At 39.8% G+C, this 20,993-nt stretch overlaps 1 protein-coding gene across 3 annotated transcripts in view; it reads right to left on the bottom strand.

The window, feature by feature from the left end:
- kcnq1.1 (potassium voltage-gated channel, KQT-like subfamily, member 1.1) overlaps window positions 1-20,993 on the bottom strand; it is a 76,432-nt gene that overhangs the window by 43,252 nt on the left and 12,187 nt on the right. For all 3 annotated transcript variants that reach the window (XR_014771823.1, XR_014771803.1, XM_084735206.1), the window contains exons 2-5: window positions 18,752-18,842; window positions 7,306-7,432; window positions 6,731-6,809; window positions 4,629-4,725 (exon numbers count right to left, since the gene is read on the bottom strand). Coding sequence is in view for 1 of the 3 variants with exons in the window: in XM_084735206.1 (XP_084591332.1) it covers window positions 4,629-4,725; window positions 6,731-6,809; window positions 7,306-7,432; window positions 18,752-18,842 (394 nt within the window). In the remaining 2 variants the exon portion in view is untranslated. The remainder of the gene's footprint in view (window positions 1-4,628; window positions 4,726-6,730; window positions 6,810-7,305; window positions 7,433-18,751; window positions 18,843-20,993) is intronic.

Consider the following 20,993-nt stretch of genomic DNA (forward strand, 5'->3'; position numbering starts at 1 on the left):
GTACATATTCATAATTACTGCTATTAATCTAAACATGCATTCAGACATGACAAAGGAAGAAACAGCTGGACAAACAATTAATAAGTCTATCAACAAACACAAATATTATATTAAGCTAAACATTTTATCATATGGTAATCAAAAAGTAAAGTAATTGAAATTACATTTCTTTAATATTGTGACACTTGGATTAAGTCACCCTCCCAAGCCTGGTTGTATGATGGCACACTGTATTTGTCCCATTACAGGACTTGTAGGGGTGTGTGGGATCCTGACAGAGCATAAATCCAAGTAAGTAGTGCCAAAAGGAACAAAGACAAAAAAAGAACATGACAGTACTGAGTACCCACAGAAAAGCTCCCTTTACCCAACATGCCTCAGCTCCTGATGCCTTGAAAGCCCAATCAGGACTCAGTATGACCTCGCCTATCTCAAGGTCAATCTCTCTCTGGCCCCCACACACATAACCATCTCCCCTCTGTGTCCATTTGTGTCGAGTGGTGTGAAGAGTGTGCCATATTAAACGGATAGTTGTTTGAGGCACTTCAGTGAGTCAGGCAGTGTATTACCTACAGGACTGAATGAAAAAAAAAATCACATTAGGATTATTTTGACGGATATTGCAATTGTGATATGAAGGAGTGGTCATTTTTGCATTTCAGTTTCACTGAAAAGAATCTAAAAATGATGGTGATGATGCAATTTTTGCAGGTCTCTCTACCAAACAAGCACGTTCCCTTATACGTCTGGAGAATATGATTTAGTATTGGCTTTTTATTTTCCTGAAAACCTTTTTTACTTTACTCCCTGCATTTTAACAGAAATATCTGTAGTTTCTACTCCTTACATTTTCAAAACAGGCTTGTTACTTTAAATTTAATGCATCTGAGGGGAAATTATGACAAACATAATAAGACGAAACAGAGAAGAAAGGGAAAGCTGACAGTGGAGAAAAGGTTCAGTTAGATGCACAGAAAGCCTGTAGAAATGTCCCCCAGAGGACAAGTTTTCACTTTTATACTTTGAGCACATTACAGAGCCTGTACTTTTTCACTTTTAATGAGTAAAGAAGTTCAATCAGTACTTCTACTTTTACCAGTCTTATTTTCACAAGTATCTGTGCTCCTACTTGTGTACTTTTGGCATCGCTGGCCATCAGACAGCGTTTTTCCCAACAGGAAACTGAAGCTGTTATATCAGACTTGCCAAAAAACAAATTTTACTTGCAGAGCACTGTGTCGAATAGTTAGCTTGTTTGTGTTGCTGCAGGGTCCAACATTAATGTTACTTTTCACTCGTCTGGTTGGGAAAGTGGGTCAGAAATTTACTTGTCTGAAATCTGTTTTTACTTGCCCCTGTACAAATTGTTTTATCTATTTGTGGTTATCAAGTACTAACCAGGGCTTAAGTTAACTGTCATGTTTAATTTAGGCTGCAACATGTATATAATGTCAGAAAATAGTGAAAAATATCCATCCTAGTTTTTCAGAGTCAAAGGTGATGTCTTTAAATGTCTCATTTTGTCAGTCTAAAACTGAAAGATATTCAGTTTAATATGATAATAAACCAAGGAAAGCGTGAATTCTCCATATTTGAGAGGCTAAAAACAGCATGCTCTGCCATTTTGAATGAAAAATTACTTAACCCATTTCAAAAAACCTGTACTATCCCTTTAGGATCCATCCCAAGCCAACTATTGTGGAGTAAAACTGGCCACTTAATCACTCAAACAGTCTCCACCACAGCTGACTGCCATGGGAAATGCAGTTGTTGGATAAAAAATATTATTTTGGTTATGTACATAGCCTAATAATGTTGCATCTCATCTTTGGTGTTGATAAATCTGAGGGTTTCACAAGATGATTTATGAAATAAGAAAAAATATATATCTCTGCTACGTAAATTGTGCTATTTTTTTCTGACACTTGACAGTTTTGCTTGTTGTTGGATAGTGTCACCTGTTTATACTGGTCCACCTACTGCTTTAACTCACACAAGCAATCGATACCGCTGTCCGGATAATCGGTCTCCCCACAGAACTAAACAATAAGGTCATCACACACATTGCTACCACAATAGCACAAGACTTCACACGTCCACTCAGTCACATCTGACCCTGATGCTCTCTGGACGCAGGTACAGAGCACTGAGGTGCAGAAGGGCTCGCTTTGGGAAAAGCCGAATCCCAACAGCCGTAGCCACCTTGAATAATAAGCCCTGTTGACTTGCCTGAGTGTATACCGTTGTCATGTATGTTGTTACTGTGTGTTTTTTGTCTGATGAGTACAATGCAGTAGAAACGAATTTCTGCTCCTACAATAAAGTCTAAGTTTAAGTCTTTTGGCCTCTAAAATACTTCAGAAGAAGCAGTCTGAGAGGGAATAAACAAGAAATAAGGGACTCTTCACATCTCAAGCACACAGACAAGAACAACCTGTGAAGAGGGTTACAACCGCCCGCCTAAACTTTTACTATGCTTTCTTCACACCGCCTTCGCCTTTTCATGGTGGGTTCAATATTACAGAATGTGCAGTTAGCTTACTGTGAAATAAAAGTGGCCATGACTTTGACTCTGTTGAAATTTATTTAATACGTCTTACACACATATGCCGGGAGGTCATGAATGGCTGTCCTTGCAATTTTTTAAATGCCACGGTCTCAAGATCATGAGTTATTTATTTCGTTATCTTGAGAAAAGGAGCTTTGTTATCTCGAAATAACGAGATAATCATCCTGTTATCACAAGAAAACAAAAGGTCGTTTCCTGTTATTACTTACAATGTTCATACGCTGCTGGCTGAAGCAGAGAGATGGACGCTCGTCAACCTCTCATCTTTGGCTACTATAAATTGAAACTGCTCTAATGACGTAACTGCAGCAATCAAAACTACACATTTAAGCGTTGACTAAGGTCTGACTGTTACTGTTTTTTTGGGGCCGATGCCTTTGCCAATTTTACAGAGTAAAGAAATTCTGATATCAATCTATCGGCGGTTCCTATTGGACAACATATATTCCAATATCGCTGTGATAAGCCAATATCGGTCGACCAGTCGGGTTCTGGCCTTGGCTTACCGTTCAGTTATGAATCCTCCAACACAGTCATGACAGTGATCTTGAAATCCTAAAATCAGGTCTCATCATAAATTATTTCATTATCTTGAGGAATCAGCCTTTAGATGACAAGATAAATTCATCTGCTATCAAGATAAAACAAACTTTCTTATCTAAAGAAAATAATTAACTCATGATCTCCAGATAACAGGTTAAAGAACAAATGAAATCACAGCCATTCTTGATTATTGTAAAGTACATCCTCCCCTGATTAAAAAAAATTGATGGAGCTGTTGCTGTTTTTTCTTTTCTAAAAATGCAATTGGCCACACACTGTATTTCTCACAGAATGGAACGAGCCACAGTACCCGCTCTCAACTGGGATTGATGTAAAAGCAGAAATACGTCATCCAGGCGCAAGCAAGCTCTCCCTCTTTCATTCAAACAAAACTCGGTAATGGTGACTGCAGGTATTTATTAAGTATTTTTAAAAGCAAGTACTCTAGTACTTTAAGTCCGGTAAAACTTTGACTGAGTAACTTTACTTGTAGTTGAGTAATATTTGACCAGGACTATCTATAGTTTGACTTAAGTACTGGGGTTGAGTACTTTGTCCCCCACTGCTCATAGCATTGCTAGGACACTGTGATTATCTGGTTGTATTGCTACATTCGCTAAATGCTTTTTAATGTTTATGTTGATTTTGGTTGGGTGTCTTAAATAATCTTAAAGGGGTAGTTTGCATTATTTGAACTGGGGTTGCATGAGGTATCCGTAGTCAGAAGATAGCGACTGGCACACCCCCAGTTTGGAAAAGATATACACTGTCTCTTACATTACAGTAACCACTTAATAAGGAATGCACCATCTATTTTATTACAAACAGTGATTACTTGTGGGACATTACTGTACTGCAGGGAAACACAACATAACAACAGTTTAATGAGCAATCATGATCTAGCAGTATCCATGGTGACAGATGTTTCCAAGTCATGCCAAAAAAAAAAAAAAAGTGACTGCATCCCAAAGTTATTTTATATCCTCATTCTGAAGTGGCCTCTGTGGTATTATTTCATGCAGAGTGACACCCCGTAGCTCGCTTCAATACCCCAATATCTCCCTGCACTCTCACTTTCTTTACAGCCAGAGTCAATGACTGCTGATGGTCGGCCTCAGCCAGGAGCAATATGGTCATCAGGCGAGACCAATACAAGGAAACACAGCAGGCGGTGGGCTACTGGATGGGCAACATTCCTGAGGCCCTGCTTTATCATTCTGTGTTTTTGCACAGACATCGAAGACAACCACTGTGGCCACTGAGGGTAATCACAACCACCTCGGTGTCTCAGCTGAATGACTCTCTCAAGGGGCACCGCAGCCCTTTTTTGTCTGGCTTTGCTGAATACTCTTTTTGCTGTGATATGAATTCCCACATGGAGGATCTGCATTTTGTAGTGGTGAAAAATAACATATCGAGGAATGGCTATGAATCCCATGACAGAAAACCTCCAGATAAAGAAGCCCCGATGCTTTTAGACCTGAAATGCGCATTTAAAAGCAGTGTGGTTGTGTACCTGCCGATGGATGAAGACAACAGAGCCCAGGAGACGCCAGGTTCCTCCCTGCCGGTCCACATGGAGCATTCGCAGGATCTGCAGGAAGCGAATCCCCCTGGAGAATAATATGAAAGGGTTTAAACGCTGACACTGTTGTCAGATCAAATGCATGTAGGTATCAATACACACACACTATAAGACCGAAAGTATGTAGACACGCAAACATTACACCGACATTATTGTTTTCACAAATCAAGTCACAAATCAAGTCCCCAGTCAAGACAGGCAAGGAAGTCCCAAACCCTAAACTTTGAGTTTCATGTCCTAAACAAGTCATAATGCACTTCACTAAATGTAATGCCATATTAACAACAGAATTATCGAATTATAGTTTATTGTGCAGCTTCAGATGCCAAATTAAGAAGAAATTAAGAAGTCACAAGTCACAGGTGTTAGTCCAAGTCGAGCTGTGAGTGTTGTGATTGTTGTTTAGCATTTCAGTCTGAAACCATGAGCATTAATCTTCTGCTGCAATACTGTCTGCCTCTGGGAAGGATTTCCACATGATTTTAAAGCCAAGCTGCAGAATTTTCTCCTATTCAACCACATGATTGCGGTTGGCTGCTGATGCTGAGTCTGACCTGGCTCACATTTGGCCAGTTTATCCCACCGGTGTTGGAAGAGGGTTGAGGTCGGGGCTCTGTGCAGGTGAGGCAAGCTTTTCCACACCAAAGTGGAAAAAACCTTTTCTTTGTGAACCAGTGCCCGGTGGCATACATCACCTCAACTTTCAAACGTAAGTTTGTCCCTGAGGCAAAATATTTCCCTAAGCCAACTTAGGAGCATTACATAAAGCCTCTCAGGTTGTCAACTGGCCTCAGTGTTTAGACTAATAAGGCTTTCACAGCAGTTTCTGTCATAATACAGCACAGGTGCACCTCAGTTACCATGGTTATGCTTCACTCACATCATTCTTTAATCGTACTGGACAGCATGGTTGTGTTGGAAATCATTCATCCACTAGTCCCTAATCATGATTTATTAGCAGAGGACTATATAATGAGCTCACTATACATAAGGAAACATTTCTGGACAAAACTCTTTGTGCCATTAATTACGTCATTGCTGCTGTTTTTTTCTTTCAGCACAATGCATGATGGTAGATAGTATTTGATTAGTGACTTTCTGTTGTACACTACTTTTCATGATGTATTGTGAAATAATGTGAAATACTTTGGACTATGCAGCGAGTAGAGAGTGATGTCAGACACAGATCAATATTGTTAGCTAGCTTAGCTAATCTACGTGGTTAGCCTGTGTTAGGGGGCTTCTCTAGAATGAATGAAAGAAAGAATACACAAAGATAAAAAGAAAAAAGAAGATGTAATTTTCCTTGAAGACTTTGGAAAACACAGGCACAAAATCCAACCAAGCCATAAGAAATACACACAAGCAGAAGATGTGGCAAGAAGAAACTGACAAAATCAATGTGAGAAATCTGCTGTGAAATGAACAGTAGAAAAAAAAAACACTGACTGGAGAGTAGAAATAAAACAATATAGCCAACGTGAATGTATGAGTTATTTTAACATTTAGCTAGCTAGCTACAAAGTTGCTAATGCAAACATTATCTCTACTCTCTTTAAAGTTGCACATCGCTCATAGTGTCATAGCGCTCATAGTGGGGTTTCCCTGTCCTGAAAAATGTGTCTTGAATCTTCTCCTCGTCTTCAAGCACAATAAATTGAGCCACCGTCTTATGTTGCACAAATTATTTCATTTTTGAAAGACATTGGTCCCTTAAAAATTTCTGAGGAAAATGGTTACTAAGGATCCTCTTGCAGCGCACAATGGAACACTGTGTTCTATTGGGAGATTCTGCACCACAGTTTTCCTGTAAAACGCCAGCAGTGTTTTGTGGACTAACAAAATAAACCTGACTCTAAATCGGTGTGAGGGTGAATAGATAATGACTGAGTTTTCATTTTGGGTGAACTAACCGTTTAAGATTTCCCTATCAAACTATGGGGCCATGAAAAACAACCCCAAACCAGAAGTACACAAAGTGCCCACATACTTTCAGTCATACAGTTTCCAGCTGCACAGAATGCATCTCTTACCTTACAGCAGAGGTGGCAAAGACTTGGCCCTTGGAGCCCACTGACAGCACAATTACTGAGGCAACAACTACAATCAAATCTGCATTGACAGAAAGTGAAGAGCTTTAATGATAAATGTGGCAGCAGATGTTCAATACAGAGGTGCAGCATAACAGGCACTGGAGTTATCCTCTATATGCGGTTTGTAAAAGTCAAAGGAGAATGTGCATATATTAAAAAAGTGGATGGGAAGTGCTCTATTAAGAAATTATCACTGGTTTTCATTATAAAATGATTCCATAAATCAATTGAGGTGAGAGGGGTTACAAATAATATTACTGCTAATATTCATTGCTGCATATTTTAAAAAAAAAACACCTGGAGGTTCCAATTTTAAGAACAAAAAGGAAGGTGGGAAAATATTGCAGTGACTGCTTTAATTTCATGCTGAATTTGTCAGAGATATTTCATTTTGGGATGAAGCTCAGGATACATTACAGATATTGTTTAAATATGTGTGTGTGGGTGGGGAGTGAGACGTCTGTTTGTGTGTCTGTGTATAGATATGCGCGTGTGTGAGGGTTGTGTGTTCCCACCTATAATAGATATCGGCTTCCTGGCAAAGCGCAGCCGGCCCAAGATGCCAACATATTTACTGCGGCAGCCTGCTGACCAGAGGCGGACAAAATATTCCACACCGAAGAACACCACAAGGACGATCTCCTGTCAGAGGGAAACAGAACAGACAAATGAGGGAGAAAGGACAGGTGGGGGGGGGGGAATCAACAGTCAGATGTTGTTGCAGGTTATTCAGTGCAGCAACAGATGAACAGCTGCTCAGACTACAGCAGAGTGTGCTTTAACAGATATTGTTGAATTATTGATGCTGAGGTTCCTCTTTTTTTTTTATTAATTGCGGCGTCTCTCACAAACCTGTCACAGTAATTCATTAAGGATTATTGATCCCTGCTCAACAGATACACCATTTATCACAGTTTAATTTGCACCATACCACTGATTAATTCTGCATTTCAGCTGCAAAATTCACTTGGACCTGATAGATAAAAAATGGTTATTTATCCTGACAGATAGTTTGATAACATTTATGTGTATTTTATGGAAGCCAAGAACAGCTTACAATTATTTGTCTTAAATGCCTTTATCTTAAGATCACAAGTTAATTATTTCACAATGTAGAGATAATCAAGCTCATCTCTTTATGCTAATAACAGGCTAATTTATCTTGTTACCTCCAAAAAATAAAAATAAATGGCTGATTTTTTGAGATTATGAGATCATTTGAAACATAACAAATGAGATCGAGATCATAGGATAAGTATGGAGAGCTCAAAAATGAGTGTCCGGTTCATTTTCACGCAGCCTTCAAGATTATTGCCCTGACAACATGATATGAACGTTATCTTAAACAGAAAAACAATGCAATATCTAGCAGCTTTACTTGTCCATGTTTGAGCCACCAGAGCCAGAGGATGTATGTTTTTTTTTTCTTCTGTTGGGTTGTTGAAACTGAAATGAGCTGAAGTGAGCTGCTGGGCTGATTTGGACTGAGAGGGTCGCTGAAGGTACGTCTTTAACTGACCATTAGGCGTCATTCATGTGTTGGTTGCCCCAAAAATCCTGAGCTGAACAGAATGTGTGAACAACAGTCTAACGGTCTAACTCCAGAATTCAGTACTATACAGTTCTCAGTCTTTTCACAGGTTTTCAGCAACTGTTTTCATGTAAATGTAAATAACAAGATGCCATCTTTGCATGTTAGCATGGCACTCCTGATCTCTGATAAATATAAATAATACCATGGAAACTACATCTGTCTGGGTCAAGTTGAAGCATGCAGATTACCTTTTAAAATTCTATTTTGTGTATTAATTACATGAATATAAAGTAATGAAATGGACAGCCTCACCATTCACTCAATTTTATCGACTAATTCAAAATACAGTACAGCTCTTGGACTGCTCTCGGAAAAAAAATGTCTTATGTGTCCCAGCAGCATCCCGTTGGCTCAATTTTGTCATAAGGTGTGCGACAAAATGACTTTCTGTCATGACAGGTTACCATTAGTCAAAGTTTATATATAAAAAAAGAAGAGTTGCTTTCGTAGCCTAGACTCAAGATTAAATGTTGGCATAATTTAGAGGAAACATCACTGAGCCTTTGAAGCAGGCTGTAACGATCATTTCTTTCTTTTTTATATATACATCTATAGGCTACACCAGAGTTTCTCAGACTTTTTACACCGTGTGTCACCTACAAAAATACTGAGTACTCCAGGGACCACCAAACTTTTTCAGCAGGTGCTGTGGACACTTCACTGGAGCTTCTCCACCAACAGTTGTGCACAGTTCACTGTCCACTTCATTTTCAACAGTTTTAAAGCAAGTCATTTTCATTCTCTCATTTTTTCCTCCACTTAATATCTCGCCATCACAGTTTAACTGCGGATATGCATGTGACATGCATGATCGTGATTATGTAGCATGTGGACACTGAAACAGGAAAGGAAGGTTATTTTAAATTACATTTTAGCGATCTTTTACGTGATGTGAGTATTATATGTTTTTTAATTAATTTATTTCATTAGAAAAAACACATTCCTGACATACCACTAGTAGTATCACTACAGAGAGAACTCATTTCATGAGATAATAAAAGAACTGACTTGTAATTTTGAAGTAACAGCATTAAAAATATATGAACACAGCCATTCTCAGCTTCCATAGTAGTTTATAAATTTTAATAAGGTGACTTACAAGCAACATTGGAAATTTTTGAAATGCATTTTCTTCTGCCAGCAACTAGTTGTCTTAGCTTGGTGCAAAGACTGGAAACACATTAAAACAGGTAGCCTGGCTCAGTCCAAAGGTAATAAATCCACCTACCAGCACCTACAAAGCTCAGTAATTTGCAAATCCTGTCTCATTTGTTTAATCCATACAAAACCTGTCATATAAAAATGACATTCTGTGCTTTTTACCACACAAGTATGTTTTATGCCAGACTATTTCTTGGCATTAACTTCCTGGAATCTCTTCTGATTGCCTGGCAAACGGCACAGTGATGACAAGACTCCAGGAAATAATCACACACATAATAACCTCCCATAAAACCCAAACATGTCATTTTTTACACTTCAGTCTGTGCAGATTGTTAATTCGTGAATTTTAGAGGTCCCTGCAGGGAGATTTTTTTTTATCTTTAGATAAAGCCATGTCAGCTCTTTCCCTCTGCTTCCAGTCTATGTGCTAACTTAAGCTAACCAGCAGCTGGCAACCACATCTAGATTACTTCCTCATTTGCTCCTGTTCTTATTATCCTCATTAATTCACCTGACAATAACTGGGACAGGCCACAACAGCAGGTGTCCAAAGCTAAACATGAAGCTCATACAATTTAAACTCCTCAATTAAAGCTGCTCTGTTTCAATTCCATGCAAGTTTCCTCCAGTGCTCCTTAAGGACAAGTGGATTCAAAAAATCAATTACTGCACACAATTACACCAACATGTAGAAATTAATGAACTGGTGTGAATGCAATTACCACCACACGTCTCTTAATCATTGACAAGCATTTGGAAATGAAGCTGTCTGAGAGTGAATCAATAGCTTTTCACTGATTTTTAATGGTGACATGATCATTTTGTGGTGAATGATGTGAGGAACACATTGAGGGATTCAGGCAAAAGACGTGTCCCATGTTTTACAGCAGGAGACGTTTCCAGCGCTGAATTAGTGGAGGTGTTTTTCTTCATCAGAGCCAAAGATTAAAACGTCAGTGAATATAAAACAGCACGTAGTGCAAGACAAAAATTGGATTAATAATATGTTAAGTTGTGTTCTTGGAAGCGAATGTGAAAAATGTTGTATTTCTTAATTTATTCAGCGAGGATTTCTTCTTCAAGGTTGAAAAACAAACGGTCTATCCAAGAAAGCAATACATTAATAAACAAGAGCGGATCAAAAGCAGGCACAGAGGAGAATCAAAACAGATGTTTTTAGGTGAGGTTGAACGCTCAGCTGTTTGTTTCAGAGCTTTTAACTGTCTCACCAACTGAAATTTTCCCATCTGTCATTAAACTGCGGATGTTGGCTTAAAAACTGAGCTTCTGACGGTTGATTTTTGACCTTGGAAATAGACAGGTGAGTGATATGTGATATTAAAAAAAAACTTCCAGAACTTCTTCAAACTGCCTGTAGAGCGCCTTCGTGCCTCTGTCTTTTACAGACTGACTAATGGACCGCGCAGTAGTAGTTGTGATAGCTTGAAAATAATAAGGCAGACAGACCTGGGATGTACACTGGATAAAGAGGAGTGGTTAAAAATTCTGTCTGACAGTGGTAAATGTTTCAGGGAGTCCAACGGGGAGTCCATCACCCAGCAGAAAATAATACACAGGTACTGCTGGAGACCGGCCAGACGACATAGAAAGGGTTTATTACAGACCCCCTCCAGTGAAAATCACATTTTTAACCTTTTAAATATGTCCACGTGATGTTTCCCATGAGTTACAGGACATATCAGGAGCAAAAAAAGCAGTAAACACCATGTCTGAGCATTTCTTGCTTTGAAACTGCAGTGAGCAAAGGCTGCCTCAAAAAACAAAAATGATGTCATGAACCAGGGTTGGGCGATTGGATGAATCTATTGCCTATCGACGATGGGCTGAAGCCATCGACGGTTGGATTTTTTGGGCGATTTTTGGGGCAGTATTTGTCATTTTATTTTGCTAATGTAATGGTCTGCAGAGTGACAGCTGCTGCTCCGTGCCGCGCTCTCATACACCGGTGCAGTAACACACACACTCAGCAGGACCATGTGTGTGTACTGAGCTGGGTGAGGAGTGAGAGCCTGTAGAGCTCAGCTCTTTGCTGTCTTTTCACGCGGTTAATTAAGAATTTATTTCAACCAAACCAGAGCCAGTGGTTGTTGGAAGAGTGGACAGACTAACAAAGTCAGTTTTGGTGAGGTTTACATGTTTTTCTATTGAGTTTGAACGAGGTGCGGCGTGGTGGCTCGTCTTAGTTCACCAAAAGAGAGAAACCATTTCTCTGTTTAAAAAGGAAAATAGGTGCGATGATATTTAATTTCTTGATACTTTGTGAGTTTTTGAGAGATGTTGTGAGAGTTGTGAGATTTTGTCCTGGGTCCTGGGTCCTGGGTTGTGTAGAGAAGGTGGAAATTATTTCTATATTCATGAAACCTTGAATATTTAAATGAAGGCAAAGTGTAGAGCTATATGTAAGCCAATTTAACAAGGTATTTGAACTTATTTTGCACAAAAAAACATATCAAACACAATTTATTACTTCTTGCAGAACATTTTTCATTGTTTAAAACATGACTGGAGGTGAACTTTAACTAATAACTCATGTTGGAAATGCCAGAAGATCATTAACACTTTGCTGGAGTAAAAGTCTTAGACACATGAGTAAGTGTCTGGGTAAGATGTTGCCGGTGTCTCCAAGAACGTGTTTATTAGGAGACAGATCACAAGTATGTAACTTGTCAAGAGAAGAATTCTCAGTTTTTACAGCTGCTAGAGCAATACTCAGGTATTGGATATCAACTAAACCCCAAGAAATGAAAGAATGGGTCAAGTATATGATAAAAACTGCCTCATACAAATCAATGCTGACCTGGATGACTAACACAAACCATGTGAATTATATTACGCTGTCTGAAAACCCTCAGATATGATTGTTGCCAATGGAATGTCTCAGTTGATATGTAAACCTGCCAACCCATTCAAAATCAATAAAAATTGAATTATAAATAAAGAAAAAGTTCCACAACAACCGAGAGCGAAGCGAACCTCGAGGTTAGATTGTTGTTTCCACCATCAGGAATGATCGATGAAGCTCGTCTTTTTGAACCATCATAGATAAGAAATCCTAAAAGCGCTCAGAATAATGAAAGGTTTGAACACCTACAGCATGAGAAGTGAGTAAATTCCATCTGCTGATGAAGATCGATGATACAAGTCCTCAGAGGTCCACTCAGTTCTGAGTGGGAGTGGGCAGAAACTATACTCTGACTAATGCAGCCCGTCCTCACCAGAAACACAGCAGCAGAGGTTACCAGTGCAAGCAGATTTTTATTACCCATATTTACATTTATGGTTCGGCAGCGACCTCTAGTGGCCATAGCAATTATGACAGGTGCAGTATAAACTTGCGTAACGTAACATACTAATTTTGACCACCAAGCATCTATAGCGAAAATCACACCTGTAGTCTTGTCACTCCTAAAATATTTTGCTCAGAGGTGGTTTGATCTGGTCTAAAGAATATTGTAGATCCGAGAAGAAACTGACAGGAGGGAGGGGCTTAGAAAAAAAAGGCTACTTCAGCACCACAGACAGCACCATGAATTTATCAGTACACAGCACTGTTATACTACTGATATTCAAGGCCATGGTCCGGACCATTGATTCGTACTTGCACAAATGTCAGTCAGATAAAGGGACAACGAGTCAGGCAGAGTAACATATTCAACTAAAGAACCTCTGCTTTCTAAGGGATGGTGATGGAGTACAGCAGGTTAACAAGGAGGATGCATGTTGCTAACAAGGACAGTCATCATTCTCATTCATACCTGTGCCTTACACCTTTGTCTTCCACATCTCTCAAGTCTCACATCCCTCACACCACCAGTCCTTCGATCTCTGCTTCCTCACCTCCTTCTCTCTCATTACAGGAGCCACAAATGGGACGATACAACAAGGATACTTCATCTGGTCATTACACTGAGTCTCGCTCCCCGAGTTCCTCTCCACAACCCATCATTGATCCCCGTTCGACCCTCGGTTCATCCCCTCGTGCTCAACCCTCATTTTATCCCACCATTCGATCACAACCCCTGTCATCCCTCCTGCCCCAAACCTCATTTATCCTCCCTTTCCAATAAAGTAATTTGCATTCGTAAGGGTTGATAGCCTTTGTTTGTGAAATTGCGGGTAAAACATGTCGTTTTGGCAGGACTTTTTAATAGTTCACATCCATTTTAGATCCAAAAAACAAACAAGTTCTTTTGAGAATGTGAATCCTTTGGGCACACTGCCAAGTATCTGGCCAAACATACTACTACAAACACTGTCAGCCAGCGCTGCATCTCCAAGTAAAGAACAGAGTGGTCTCTGTTAACCTTGAATGTGCAGGAAGAAAGAAACAAGACAAAGAAGATGCTTCTGTGATGGGGGAGGAGAGAATGAAAGAGTGGCAGGGTCAGAGCAAATCTCTAAAGTAGAAAGCGCAGAGAACAAAACAGTCCCGTTGGGATGGAGGCTGGAAAAGATAAATGTTTGGATTTTGGTTGGTTTAGAAGCATAGCAAACATTAATTATTCATTATCTGTGTAGAAGAGAAGAATAAGAAGATTAAATATCTCCAGAGGGTGAACTTAAGGCTGAAAAACACTTTGCTATAAAATGTATATTTCATAATATAGTGGTATTTATTAACAAAATTCACAGTTTTCTTTTTAATTACTGCTCTGACTGATACACAGGAGCTTGCGCAGCAGCCTGAATCTCTATGAATCCGGCTCTGAACCTGTAGGATTTGAGATTCTGATTCCCGGCTCATGAAAGACCATGACCATTTCATCCTATTATCCTCAGGCCAAGGTGAACTTGTCACATGTGGCACGCTGTAGTCCTCCTTTAAAGAAAATCCTCCAGCCCTTTTTATCCTTTCTTGGGGTTTTCTTTTGTCTGAGCTTGAGTGACTCAGCCATCACCCAAACAGTTCCTGTGCTCAGCAGCTGGTGTCTCGGGGTTAAGTTTATCCCATTTACTATTGATTCCAGAGGAGGAGCCTTCGTCCTCTTGGGCCAGCGGGACGCCCTGAAACTGCTCGGAGAAAAAGCAGGCTGTGTAGTGTCCCCAGATTGTTTTGTGTGAGGCAGCGGCAAGATCAATCAAACCATGAAATTGCTTTTCGAACAACATAAACTGAGTTTTGATACATGTTGTTTTAGCAGCATCTTCAATGACCTTTTAAATATATAAAGTCAAAAGACTGTGATAATTAATTCAACATCTGTCTACTCCTACTCTGTGCTTTATTAAACAATTCATCCAACAGTGTCATCAGATTTCTGTTTCAGCTCAGTATGCAACACAAAACTGAGTACCACACTCTGCAACTGGATATTGGACTTCCTCCCAAACAGACCCCAAATATTTCAGATTGGCATTCTCACCTCCTTCACTCCAGTGCTCAACACCGGAGCCCCCCAGAGCTGTGCGCTCAGCCCCTTCCTGCTCACTCCGTAAACCCAAAACTCTGACCCCCGACACGGAGAGATCTCTGCTGTCAAGGTTGTGGATGACACCGCCATGATCGGCTGCGATCAGACTTCATTTCAGAAGGAGTCTGTCTCGCAGAGTGGTGCGCAGAAAATAACCTACTGCTTGACATCAGCAAAACCAAGGAGCTGATTGTTGACTGTGTGAAAAAGCAGACAAAGACGCACACACCCGTCTATGTCGGTGGAGCTGAGGTGGAGCAGGTGAACAGTCTGAGAATCTGTCATGAACATCACACATCTCCACAATAACAGACTCAGAAATTGCAATATTTCCAGCCTGCTGTCATTCCCAACTGAGACTGCTTAATTCACCCTTAGCAATCTACTATTACAACCACTTTTATTTCTATGGCTTATTGTTCCCTCAACCAATCTAAAGCATACGGTATAATCTTTGTACAACTTGTTTTCATGAGTAGCGAAATGAGAACTTAATAATATTATCCAACCCTGTGTTGTTAAATGATAAATAAATCAACCCCGTGCCTTGTATTTTAAAGCACTACAATGACTCAGTGTCTATTAACTGCGTTTTTTCGTGACAGTCATTGTCATTTTCAACTTATTTAAATGGGTTTCTTGATGTGGAATGGGAATAAAATCCCTCCTTAACTACTTAATATATCAGAATCAGGCCTGTTTGCAGATGCCAGCCAACAAAAACAGACAAAACAGAAGTGCTGAGCAGATGGTGAAGTCAAAGGAAAGATCAGATCAGGAGACAGCAGAGGGAGAAAAGGCTACAGGCTGTATCTACACTGTAAACACTGCTGTTATAAGATAAAAGGTGCATCTTGCTCTTGAGATTTTAGATTCTTTCAAATCTCAATCACACTACATTTATCTCTTAGACACATGCGGCTCATGGACCACTGATGAGGATCATTAGAGATACACTGTGGAGATTTCTTGTAAACAAACAGCTTTGTTTACATTTGTTACATACATCTTCACAACCTAAAAAAAATACATGGCAACATGATGATTGTTTGATATTTTTTATGTTTTGAAACCTGCGTTATTTACGTCTGCTGGCTGTCTTCTTTTCATCTCCTTAGCGTTCTGCAGCCTCTCATGTAGCATCGCTACCATCAGCTGTAGAAACGCATACTGTGTGTGGAATTGCATGAAAGTGAGTGATACACCTGCTATCATCACTTTCACTTGGTAGATATGAGCAGATTTTGCTATTTATGCGAAACAGCATGGGGCAGTTTAACATGCAGGAACACAAGTTGTTTTGTAAGTGCTACACTAATCCCTATAATCTTTATGGGAGTGCACTGCAAGTCTTGAAGCTGCTGCTGAGGCAGTTCTTCACTTTTTTTAAAAAAACAACAAAAAAAACTTCCCTTAGCTGTTGCAGAATAACTTTCAGATTTCAGTCTTTTAATCTTTGATTGCTTCACACTGGGTGGAGCAAAAATTCACACAGTGGAAGAAATCATGTCTGGTTCTTCAGCCTTAATGGGTCTGGTAACACCTGCATTTAAAGCAGATGCAAGGGAAATCAGTTCATTTAAGGGAAATGACTGCAACCCATAGATTCAGTCTCAGAGGCAGTAGATTGAAATCCTCATGGAGCTTTTGTACAAAGCACAATAACTTCAGAGGTCACTCCATAGAACTGCTGAAAACTCTTTTAGTAGTGCTGAACTTTTAGAGCAATGAGACCAAAAATGAGAAAGCTATCGCATCAGGTGTGTCACTCTATCCAACCTTATAATCCTGGCCTGACAGTGGAGTGCTGCAGGAAAGAATCCTAAAAAAAACATGTCAAAAAATGTTGTAACCCAGCCTTGTTGTTTTGATGAAAATGCAGGCAAGTACAGTATTTGTATCACTGCAACACACATTGACAAGCCTGCAAAGACTACGCAGCGGAAGTGTGCTGGCCTGGGGCAAATGGAGCGGTAATTACCCTGGCAGGGTCCAAAGAGGACCCAGACTGCTTGAAGAGGAAGTTTAGTGAAACATGCAATCCGCAAAGCAACAAAACAACGGAGAGACACAACTTTCAATTAAGACACCAGAAATGATGTGAGAATAACAGAGCTAAAAGTTGCCATTTTGGAGACTTGACTGATGCGCTTATCTGTGACAACACCAGTGACTCTTTAAGAAAATCTCTGTTTAGAGATAGAGAGTTAACACTTGCCAAAACCATTTCAATCTGTTGCATTCACGGGATGACATGACAAGAGTGGCTCGCGTCATAACAGACAGAGGAGTTGGCACATTGTAAATTACTGACATAATCTTTCATGCACCATTAGTGATTTTCACATGCCATGGCAATGCCATAATACACTGGGTAAGGGACAGTCCACAAAAAATCCGGATGATCGTGTACACCACAGATGCAGTTTACAAACCTAGTAACCTAGCGTTGCTGCTAAGCCTCCAAATTTTCCCAGCAGCCATTTGGTGTTGCAGCGAAAAATTCCCCTACCACCCAAAAAGCATTCCTTCCATTCCCTATAAGCCACCATTATAAAAGAAAAGTCTGTAAAACCGTTGACAGTACATCCCAAACTGCTAACAAGCTCAATTATGACTCTTTCTATGATGAATTTTTGATCCATGGAGGTTTTGTAAAACTTTCCTTAAGCTGAGAAAAACGGACGTCATCACAATGTGAGGTCTATGGGACAAGCCGAAACTCACTGGTGGGGTCAAGGGGGGTAAATACCACTGTGCATATTCAGTGGGCTGTATATCCAGGAAGTAAACTCAGAAGCTGGAAAACTTTTCTAGCTCATGCACCGGTTGAGCAATAGTCATGGGACTGACTGGGCACCATCTTTGCGTGTTGTATGTAGTGTAATACATCTATGATCTACAAGGAAGAAGACTATTTGCAGGAACATGGCTGATGAGGACCTGTTTTTGTCCTGTGTTCTTGTAATGTACTAATATACATTAAAATTATTATTAAAAGAGCATTGGGCATCTGCAGTCTTGTGTCTTGTGCTTGGTTCAGTCGCTCCATGTGAAAGCATCTTTCCTAAGATGGACATAGCCTTTTATGCTTGTCCCTGCAATGTTACTGCTTCCCCTCACAACACAGGCATACGTGCATTTTCCCAGACATCTAACTAGATCTTGACATGGGAAATTAACGGTATGGATTTCCCTGCATATCGACCCCTGCTCACATTCACACGTGACCCCACGCAGGAAATGCTCCTGAATATTTCAGGCATAAACTGCATGTGTGAAGGAGCTGAATGAAATAAGTTAAATTATTGTCCTGTTTGTGACCAAGCTGTCCAGCCCTATAAGTAATCACTTCATCTCCAAGCTTCTAATACAACCTATATTTCAAGTAGCCTATGTGCAATATGCTGTATGCATTCGCTTCTGTAATTGACTCAATGTCATTGTAAATCAGGGTAATAAAGAATGAATGAACTCACTAATTAATTTACACACAGCCACTTTCTGGACTGACCAGGGCTTCAAAGTCTCTAGCATTGAATGTTGATCCAATATTCCCTACAGCATAATCTTCATCCATCTGACTACAAACTTTCTGTCAACTCTGAGGGTCAGGACGCTCCAAATGGGATTAAAATCATCTGGTGTGATCATTACTTTTTAATCTAAAAGTTCTCTCAGAGTTTGATCAACTCAGACAAAAGAGACAATTTAGGGAAAAACTTGTTTTTATTGTAAATCCCAGGCCAGTCAATCAAATTTAACACTCACCACCCAGAAGAGTGTTGTGTGAGCCAGGGCCTGGTACTGGTCGATGGTCGACAGCACGCTGAGGATCAGACAGGCCAGAACTATGAGAAACCTGCAGGAAATAAAGCAGATTATGTTTTAGTCTTAGAAGTGACATCATTTGTTTAAAAGAGGACCTATCATGCTCATTTACAGCTCTATATTTTCATCCTGGGGCTCCACTAGAGTAGCTTTGCATGATTCACAGTTCAAAAATGTCCTTATTTAACTTGCACTGGCCCATTCTGCAGCCCCACTATTCACCCACTGTCTGAAACAAGCCGTTTTAGCCATTTTTTTTTGTCTCCTTAAGGCCCTCCTTCCTAAAATCCCACTTTCTTCTAATTGGCCAATTTCCTGGAAGCCTGCTATGGGGCAGGACCCTCTGCTGCTCTGCAACAACAGACTCCACTGAGAGCAGAGTGTTGGGCTGCAAAAACACAACTTCATTCACTTTCCACGTTTTGGTGTAACTTGATTATATTTCATGGAGAAAATATTTTCTGGTCTTCCCTGTGATGTCCTCTGGCTTCGCTGACACAACTTTCCATGACTTACACTACAGATTTTAAGACTGCCAGAGAGATGCACATGTTGTGAGTACAACTTTAGCTGCTAGCGGACCAGTTAGCTTTGAGATCGGTTTGGCGTTCTGAGACTAAGGCACTTAGGGCTACTCAGCACCATCTTAGCATGGAAGAATCGCGATCAGACCACCAATGAGTCAAGAATTCAGCTGTAAAAATGATAGAGGCAGCTGGAGCAGAGTGTTTCCGGGGACTGATTACTGTACACAAGCACACAACTTTCTAATTTTATTCACTGATTTTGCTGAAACTAGGTCACATTTTATGGACAGAATATTTTGGGCCTCAATATTTGGTGATATACAGAGTTTACTGATGGATAAAAGGTTTACTTGTTGTCAGCAATCTGCTCGTTAGCTTAGTTAGCTTACATGTCTGGACTGGGGGCTCAAAATACTATCTTCTTTAGCAACAAGTAAAGACGCCTTTCCATCAGAAACTCTGTAAATCATTGAGAGCTGAGCAGCCTCAGGACATCAGGAAGAAAACCAGACAACATGAAACTCTTTCACAACTGAAAAAGCACTTTCTGTAAGACATCCTGAGCAGAGCAGTCGAATGAAGACAGACTGAGTTGGTGGGTGTGTTGTGCACACTGTGCTGTGTCTTTAGTGGACGACCATATAAAGAAATCCACAACGTGCCAATGTCAGCCAGTTGCGTCAAGTCGTCAAAAGAAAATGGTGAGAACTTCGCATTTACTGTAGATCGGTCTGAAACCTGAGCGTTTTGCTGAAACAGATCATTTTTACATACCTCTACCTCATTGTTTTATACAATGGCCATGTTTCTATGAACATCCAACACTGCATATAAATGGCAAAAAATAAGGACAAGCGTTATAGGTCTCCTTTAAGTTCTATATTGGTGATCATTATTTTTCTTATATATTCTTATATAACAGACTCACTTTTGAGGATCATGTGGAACACATATCAAGCAAACTTAAGGTTAAAATTTTTGCATAGAAACAAATTATGTTGCTCCTCCACCAGTCAAAAGGCTATTCTTCAGTCTACAATTTCGTCTGTACTTGATTATGGTCATATTGTTTATATGAATGCTCCTCCCTCCACCTTAAAGCCTCTCGACTCAATATTTCACAGTGCATTGCGGTTCATAACAGGTGACACATTTCTTATTCAGCACAGTCTCCTATATAAAAAGGTGAGCTGGACCTCCTTAACAAGCAGAAGGGAGCAGCACTGCATGTTGTTTATTTATAAAGCTCAATTGCATAAACTGCCAAATTACCTGTGCTCTCTGATTACATATAGACACAGTACTTATGATAACAGGTCTCAGGATATTTTAACTTTAGCTGTACCTCCTCTTCACACTGACTTTGACAAAAGAGAGTTCAAACACCAGGCTGCTCATAAATGTTACAAGCTCCAGAAAAATATGAAGTTACATTCTCTTATTTCATTTGAACTATTTTTTTTTCTCTTAGGTATTTTTATTATTGGAGATGTAGGTACAAAACCAGTATACAAAATTTACAAATTTCTCCATGTTTCATATTTTCGAATAAGGCCAAACAAAATAAACAGACCAGATAGAATGAAAGATAAACCCTCCCTTCTCCCCCAGCATTAGGAATATCAGGAAAATAAAATAAAACAACTGTCACAGTC

Source organism: Lutjanus erythropterus, chromosome 1, assembly GCF_056507025.1.
Source record: "Lutjanus erythropterus isolate fLutEry1 chromosome 1, fLutEry1.hap2, whole genome shotgun sequence".
Taxonomy (NCBI): Eukaryota; Metazoa; Chordata; class Actinopteri; order Lutjaniformes; family Lutjanidae; genus Lutjanus; species Lutjanus erythropterus.